The 9,026-nt window shown below is 39.4% G+C and overlaps 1 protein-coding gene and 1 pseudogene across 1 annotated transcript; both read left to right on the top strand.

Moving 5' to 3' along the window:
• Positions 1-794: 794 nt before the first annotated feature.
• LOC141489364 (olfactory receptor 51L1-like) lies at positions 795-1,769 on the top strand. The gene is given in 2 exon segments (XM_074190034.1): positions 795-1,444; positions 1,447-1,769. Coding segments are annotated over 2 exon segments (945 nt in total). The 5' UTR covers positions 795-822.
• Positions 1,770-4,558: 2,789 nt separating this feature from the next.
• LOC141510771 (U6atac minor spliceosomal RNA) lies at positions 4,559-4,668 on the top strand (annotated as a pseudogene).
• The last annotated feature ends 4,358 nt before the right edge of the window (positions 4,669-9,026 follow it).

The raw sequence follows: 9,026 nt of genomic DNA on the forward strand, positions 1-9,026 counted from the left end.
CTCATTTTTCTCATATATAAAATGAGAGGGAAATAACAAACCACTCTGGTATCTTTGCCAAGAAAACTCCAAATGGGATTATGAAAAGTCAACCACATCTAAAAATAACTGAACAACAATATCTCTTAACTAGAGTCAATGTTCTTTCTTCTATTTCATGCTCCACTTGTTATGGACATGACAAATACAACAGGTTGTTGTATTAATGAATATTGAGACATGTTGAGTCATTTTTTTAATTGCATCCAACTCTTTATGACTCCATTTGGCAAAGATACTGGAGTGGCTTGCCATTCATTTTCTTTCTCACTGATTTTACAGATGAGAAAACTCAGACAAGTAGGTTTTAATGACCTTCCAAGAGTCTGCCCAGGACCACAGAGCTAAGTAAGTTCTTAACTAAAATCTTTGACTCTAGACTTGATGCTATTTCCTGCTACAACTAGCTTCCTTATTTTGACATAATCATCTCTAAAATGCATTATATCCTTATTCTTACTTTTATATTCTGTCATATGATTGTACAAACTTGTCAAAACTTCTTTATATCCCTTCTGTTCTCTAAGACTTGCATTATTGTTTGGTCAAAGGAAATAGAATTCTGTTCTGAAAAGTTCCAGATCATTTAAAATGACAAACTAAATATGACATTCTACACATTCTATAATTTGGTGTTATAGAACCTCCAAATTTGGGGGGTTTGTGCTAAAATCTAAAGACCATTTCAATGGATGAACAAAGAGGGTTCCTTATCATTTCTTAACATTGTGACTTCTTTTTCAGGCCAAGTTTTTCCCCTCATGAGGCATTCCTAGACCCATCATGGTGTCAACAAACAGCAGTGATGCCACAGATCCTATTTTCCTTCTGAAGGGTTTTCCAGGATTTGAGTCAGTACATGTCTATCTCTCTATCCCCTTCTGTTTTGCTTATCTAGTGTCTTTTGGAGGAAATGCCACTATCCTGGCTGTCATCTGGACAGAGCCCTCTCTTCAACAGCCCATGTATTACTTTCTGTCCATTCTGGCCTTGACTGACCTGGGCATGTCACTATCCACACTGCCTACTATGCTTGGAGTTCTTTGGCAGAATACACAGGAGATCCAAGCAAAAGCATGCTACACCCAACTCTTCTTCATCCACACCTTCACCTTCTTGGAGTCTTCAGTGCTGTTAGCCATGGCCTTTGACCGTTTTGTCGCCATCTGCTTCCCACTCCGTTACTCTACTATCCTCACCAATAGCGTCATTGTCAAAATTGCCCTGGCTTGTTTGTTGAGGAGCATGGGAGTTGTCTTGCCCACACCCTTGCTTCTACAAAGGTATCACTACTGTCGTGCCAACACCCTCTCCCATGCCTTCTGTCTCCACCAGGATGTCCTGAAGCTATCCTGTTCAGATGCTAGAGTCAACAGCATCTATGGATTGTGTGTGGTAATTGTCACCTGGGTGTAGACTCAGTCTTCATCCTACTCTCCTATCTGCTGATACTTTGGGCTGTATTGGGCATTGCATCCCATGAAGAGAGACTTAAGGCACTCAACACATGTGTCTCCCACATCTGTGTGGTGCTTATTTTCTTTGTGCCTGTGATTGGCGTTTCTATGGTGCATCGCTTTGGGAGGCACTTGTCGCCCACCATACACATCGTTATGGCTGATGTCTATTTACTTCTTCCACCTGTATTGAACCCAGTTGTCTACAGTGTCAGGACCAAGCAGATCCGTGCAGGGATCATCAGAAAATTCAGGACAAGGAAATTATTTTAGGGGACATTTTCCTCCTTTGACCCTCCCACCAAATCTCCATCTGATGGTTATGGATTGTTATTCACTTCCCCCAGACTGATGATTAACTATTATTTTCAATGACAGACTTGTCATTAAATATTGCTTTCCTTGTTCAATATCTCCCTTCCCAAGTGGCACATCTTCCTAAAAGGATTCTATGACAAAGGATATCTGTTTCATGAGTTTACCCATCTCTTAAATTAGGGTCAGATCTTTGGTACCTAGAAAATTCCAGACTGCTGCTAGAACGGTGGCTGGCTATAGATTATATCCACCCTCAGCCATTGAGAAGTGTCTCTCTAAGAAGTCTCTCCTTGACTTACCCCTACTCTGGAGGAAAAAGTGAGGCTGGTGACTTAGCATGGCACCCCATCATTCAAATCCAATACAAGCGCTTGTCATGACATCACCTCCCTGATGTAATAGTCTTCTTCAAGAATGAAGGACATAACATTATTTCTTTCCACTGGCTCTCAATAGACACTCTTTAGAGACAGACACTCCCGCCTGTAGCTAACTGGTGCTTAGTTGATCTTTAATTTTTCAGTTGTTCAATCAGTGGAAAGATAGGGAAAGTGATGCTGATAGCTCAAAGTCATATAATTTTCTAAGGTTCACCTTATGTTCAATACAGTTCTTTAAATATAGTATTTTTTGTGAATAAGCATTTATTATTATGATTTATGTGCCAGACTCAACTACATGCCTTTTATAAACATTATCACATTTGATCCTTATAACAACCCTGTGATTATTATCCCCATTGTACAGCTGAAGAAATTAAGACAGAGGTTAATTGACTTTCCCAGGGTCATGTAGCTTCATAGATCACACACAAACACACACACACACACACACACACACACACCCACACACACAGAGTTTCCTTTGATTGTCATAATAACCATTGTCCAGTCACATTTACAATCCCAGCAATGGACCCTTTTTGACCCCTATCTCCTTTGTTCTCTATTTATATACTTTGTGGGTAGATATTGACTGATTACTTAATTGTGACTCTATGAATCACATTTGTGAATTTAAAGCATATAATCATCCTATTGATGCAGGGAGTTATGGACTTAGGAGATGTGATTAGAAACAAATTTTGTGGAAGGAAAAGTTTTGTCTGTGCCTATCTGGAGAACTTTGTTAAAAGTGATTCCATGGGTAAATGGGAGTACAGGGACAGCTAAGTGGGATAGTGGATGAAACACTGGCCTTGGAATCGGGGGATGGGAGTTCGAATCCAACCTCTGACACTTACTAGTTGCGTGACCTTCGGCAAGTCACTTAAGCCCAATTGCCTCACATCCAGGGCCATCTCCAGTTTTCCTGATTCATATCTGGCCACTGAACACAGATAGCTCTGTGGGGGGGGGGGGGAGTGATGCTGGTGACTTAGCGTAGCCTCCCTCCCTCAAATCTAATTTATGTGCTTGTTGTGGCATCACCTCCGATGTCATGGTCTTCTTCAAGATCATCATTGTTAAATGTGAATTCATCAAACTGGGAGCAACCTTAGTTCATTCCCCTTCCTCCAGCTTTCAGTCTACCTGACCTTGGCTACATGTTGGATTTAGAAGTCATGCATCTTGGGGCAGGAAGGATTAGTACATAGTTTGACTATTGGAGAATACCTGGAGTGAGGTGTTAGACCAACCCACTGTAGAAATGCATTTAAGTTGTCTGGAAGAGAAGCATGAACCCCCCCCCCCTTTTCTCTCTTCACCCTTCCTTTGCCTTCAAGGATGGTTATTATTCTTTCTTTCTAAGTGAGGCCACATTGCCCTTGTCTAGGCCTGCTGGAGAACCATGCCATGTGGCTGGAATAAGCTAGGGCTATATATATTCTCTCTCTCTCTCTCTCTCTCTCTCTCTAACAAACAAATTTCATTTACCTTTTGTTATTCATTCCTGTCTTAAAATTACTTGCTATTTCTCCAGGAGGAGAAAAGATTTTAATCTATACACTTTGCAGGCTTAAATAAGAAATCCTTAAAAGATTCCTTAAGGAGCAGTTTCTAGGCTTTCATCATTCAAGGTTTCTCAATTGGTGACATCAAACCCTGGGAACACTATGGTTTTGCAAAAAAATCTGGTTTAAAAATGGCTTATCCTTTCTCACTGATGACCACTATTTAAAACTGACAACACTGAATTATTTGGATAATGGTTAGCTAATGCCTGCCTCAGTTTTACTTACAAAGAACCCATCTACCACTTCTTTGACTAGTCATATGTCTTCTCTAGGTCTATATGTAGGTTAGAAAGTATAATTGAATTTTGTGAAAGTGACCAACAGTTCATTTTTATTAGTCTCAGCCTTCTCATTTTAAAATAGAGATAACTTATGATGATATTTGTCCTTTATCCTCAAAGACCAGGATATTCGGGAGATGTTGCCATGATATACATGTGAATTGGATTTGGGTGAGGGGGATGTTGGACTAAGTAACCAGCATCACTTTCTCCTTCAGAGCCATCTGAATCCAGTGACCAGCCAGGCATGAATCAAGACTAGAGATAACCCTGGAGGTGAGTAATCAGGGTAAAGTGACTCGCCCAAGGACACATAGCTAGAAAGTGTCTGAGGTCACATTTGAACTCAGGTCCTCCTGACTTGAGATCTATAATTCTACCCACTGCAACAAAGGTCAAGCATCAAAAATAGAGGACAAATTTTTTGGTTGAGAGTGAGCATAAATAGAAATTCTTTCTGTTCTGACCAAAAAACACGAGAGTCTTCTTCTCCCAGATTGATTTTTGTGTTCTGTGAAAGGAAAGAAATTTAGCAGTACTCCCCTTGATAAAATTGGAAAATGTCCTAGTGATCTTCATAATACATATGCAGTTAATAACTTATCTTACCTATTTCATGGCATTTTTGGGAGGAAATCATAGTAGAAAGTGAAGCTATTATTATGACTATTGTTGAGGATGTTTTATAATAATTTACCATTTTATTATCTAAAAACTCTATTTATCTCTATATGATGAGGTTCAGGTCACAGATATGTCATAGATTTGTTCTCAAAAGAATTCAAACTCAGACTTTTTCCAATTCAAGCAAAAGACATTTATTTGGGGTATCACATTCCCCAGGAGAAGGTTAGTCTCTCATGTTGAGGGCCAGTTTCTATAGGAGTGTGGACACAGATGTCCCTGGAATTAAAGTAACCAAGGATAAGCATGTATTCTTGCTCATTAATGGTTTGGTTGGCTCATCAAAGAATCCTGACCTAAACATTGGTGGAGCTAGAGGTGTGTGGGAAGCTTTTTGATATGGAATCCTACAGACTTCAAGGATAAATATCATAAATTTAATCAGGGAAGCTATGCAGCTGGGTTTCATCTGACTTGTCATGTCTGAGATAAGATTTGTTATGTCTGGATATTAAACAATAAAGTAAAGACACTGTTTTTCCTGACCTTAAGTGTTGGTGCTTTCATGACATTTAAGTGTTCATGGGATATCTCTTCAACCTGGCTCTCAAGTAAATGTTCAGATGTACACCTGAGTTATCTTGGGTGATAACTGGTGCCTGAACAGGAGGGACCTGGAGGGCAATTAGTCTCGAAAGGAAAACCATGTATGAATATTCTGCAGGTCACAGAGCACTCTACAAGACAGCAGGTATTGGGGATATAAACTTTTTTTTTTTCACAAAGTTTAAAGCAGAGAACATTAATATGTGACAGGGGCAATCTAAGGATAGAGGAAATTATTTGAGAGAGTTAAAGCAGATTGCCAAAGAAAGAGACTTGTTAATAACAGCAAAACAATTGGAAGAATTTATTGAATGTGTACAAAAATGTTGTCCTTTATTTCCAGAAGAAGGAGAGCTAAATACTGAAAAATGAGAGAATGTGGGAAGACAGATGAGCAACCATTTTAGACAGGAAGATCAGGAAGCATTTCCTATAGGAATCTTTTCATTGTGGAATATTTTAAAAACCTGTATGACTCCACCTGGAGATGTTCTTTTGGCTCAGAGTATATTAAAAGTTGATGTAGAGGGGGCGGAGCCAAGAAGGTGGCAGGAGTAGAGCCTCTCTTAGGTGTTCTCTCCAAAATATTTCAAAAACCTTAAAATTATGGCTTTAACTAGATTTTTTGAGATACAGAACCCACAGCAAAATCCAGTGAGGCAATTGTCCAGCCCAAGGTAACCTGGAAAAATAAAGGGAAGGCTCTGTTCCATGGGGTTGGAGGGGTGGCAGCACACCAGAGCAAAGGAGTTTCAACCTCCTGGAAACAGTCCCAGGGCACCTGGGAGCAACTGCTCCCCACAGCAGAAGCAGTTTCCTAACCTGCACCCCAGGAAGCACCAAGTACAACTTGGAAGATCATCAGGGAGACCTCTGCCAGAGTGAGTTAAGCTCAGGTCCTCAGCCTGGAAGCAGAAGCAGGCCCATGGAGCAGCCCAGCAGGGAACCACCAGGCAGCTGGGCCCTGAATGCTCAGCTCATGGAAGGTAAGGGAGTGGAGGGCGTCAGCTGAGGTCTGTCTTCTGTCCCTGGAACAGGACTCTGGGGCTTTGACTACATTCAAACCCTGGTCACAGCCTGGGCCCCCATGGAGCAGAGAACATCCCCTCAACAGCTCTGGGGAAGAGCTTGGAATATGATATTCCAGAAGCAAAAAGACTTGGAATGTAACTGAGGAATCAACTACCCAGCTAAACTGAACATTCTCTTCCCATGGGAAAAGATGGACTTTTAATGAAATAGGGGAATTTCAAAGGTTCCTGTTGAAACAACCAGAGCTGAACAGAAATTTTGATCTTCAAGTACAGGACTCAGGTGAAGCATAGAGAAGGTGAAGGTGGACAAGAAGGCTAAATTATGAGGGACTTAATAATGATGAACTGCATGTGTTCTTGCATGGAAGATAATACTGATAATACTCATATGAATCTTCTCATTTAATAGAACAGGTAGAAGGAGTTTTTATAGATGAGGCATAGGAGCAAATTGAAGATATATGGTAAATATATTATATATGAAGATATAATATAATATGTGGTAAAATGGAGTCAATAGGTGAAAGGTGAAAGGGAAATGTACTGGGAGTAAGAGGAGAGGTGGGAATAGGCTAAGATATTTCATTTAAAAGATATTTCATGTAGCTTTTGCAATGGTATGGATGGGAGAAGGTGAGGGGAATGAAGGAGCCTTCATTCTCATTTGAAATGGATCACAGAGAAAACAGCAGACACACTTAATAGAGTATAGACATCCAGAAGAAAAAGGAGAGAAGGGGGACAGGAGAAGGGGAAGGGGGATGTGGGTGACAGAGGAGAGGGTAGATGATAGGAGAGGATAGTTAGATATAACATATTTCCTTTTTTACTTTTTGCAAGGTGATGGGATTGATCTGTCTGTCCGGGCCTCTGGGTTGGGTGGTTGCTGGGTCTCTGGGGTGGGATGTAGGTTTGGGGCTTCTTGACTTCAGGGTCAGTGCTCTCTCCCCTGTGCCACTTGGCTGACCCACAGCACATTTTTTTAGGTATTTGTAAGGCAAACAGGGTTAAGTGGCTTGCCCAAGGGCACATAGATAGGTAATTATTAACTGTCTGAGGGCAGATTTGAACTCAGGTACTCCTGCCTTCAGGGCTGGTGCTTTATCCACTGTGCCACCTAGCTGCCCCCCCCCACTGCACATTTTTGAAGAGGGACAGAGTGAAAGGAGAGAGAAAATATAATAATAGTAGTAGGGATGAATGGATGAAGGGAATTACAATCAGCAACAGCAACTATGGAAAAATATGGAAATAACTTCTATGAGGGACTTATGATAAAGAGTGTGATCCATCTGAGACAGACCTGATATTATTGGAATATAGACTGAAACACAATTTTTTCTCTTTCTTTTACTTTATTTCTCATGAGGTTTTATATTTTTGTGGGGAAGGGGGTATTATGTTTACTCTTAAATAAGAATATTTTAGTAATGTGTAAATAAATTAAAGAAAATTTTTAAAAAATTTAAAAAGTTGATGTAGATGTTCAAGCTATTCAGCAGGAAGATAAGAGTAAAAAAGAAAAGGTGGAAGAAAAATGGTGGCCTTAACCTCCAACACTACCTCCTCCTAATTTTAATAACCAACCTTCTGCTCCTTTATGATCTAAAGAAGAAAATGCTAACACAGATAAGGGGCATATGAATATTGTTCAAAATGCTGCTTAAAAAGCAGTGGATAAAGGAGAGGAGATTCCATGGGACATGAAACAGTTATTGTTCTCCTTTGCTGTATTAGATAGACCAGATCCAAAGAATCCAAGGAACGTTTTCAGAGATTTTGATAATCTATGTTTTAAATCATTTAAGGAATTAAAATCAGCAGCAAACATGTATGGCAATACTAGCCCATATGTTTTAAATATGATAGCAACATTAGCCAGACAATTATTAGCCCCAGAAGAATGGACTATGGTAGCAAAAACTGCTCATACACCAGGAGATTACTTAATATGGAAAACTGAACTTTTTGAAAATTGTACTTGTCAAGTTAAAAGAAAATAAAGCAGCGGAGTTAAGAATAACATTTAAAGTACTCACTAGCACTGGTCCATGGGCAAGAGTAAATAAACAAACTGAGTAGAGCTGAGAAGCATATGAACAAATATCCATTGCCGCAAAACAGACATGGCTGAAATTGCCTGAAAAGTAAGGAGGCAACAATTCATTTATAAAAATAAAACAAGAAGCTAAAGATTTTTCACAATTTTTTTAGGCTGCAACAAACAGTTCAATGGGGTGTGAGAGATCAGAGAGCTTGCTTGCTCGTTTATCTCAGCTAGGAAGTTAGCAGAAAGTGGAATTAAAATAAAGGACTACCTAAAAGAGAGAGAATTGTTTCAGGAAGACTTGATGGTATAAACTATAATAAAATATTAAAAATGTTAAAAAGGGAATTTATTTTAAGTTATAGAAACAGAGAAAGTGATGTTAGATGAGAAAAGTATGTGTTAAATAAACAATAACAAAAGAAATACTATTTGACATTGAGAAAGTTTTGAGGAAGCTGTCTCTGAATGGTCAGGCTTGCCATCGTGTCTCTGTGTTCTGATTGACCAATCTTCTTTCCATTCTCTCATTTCAGAATTAGATCTTTTTTTCCCCAAAACTCATGATTTGATGCCAAAAAAAAGATTTTCCTGAAAAATCATGTTGTTTTTGGAGGAAAGGGGGTTCTATTATTTTCTCTTATTTCCTTTCTGTCTGATTTG

Source organism: Macrotis lagotis, chromosome 1, assembly GCF_037893015.1.
Source record: "Macrotis lagotis isolate mMagLag1 chromosome 1, bilby.v1.9.chrom.fasta, whole genome shotgun sequence".
NCBI lineage: Eukaryota > Metazoa > Chordata > Mammalia > Peramelemorphia > Peramelidae > Macrotis > Macrotis lagotis.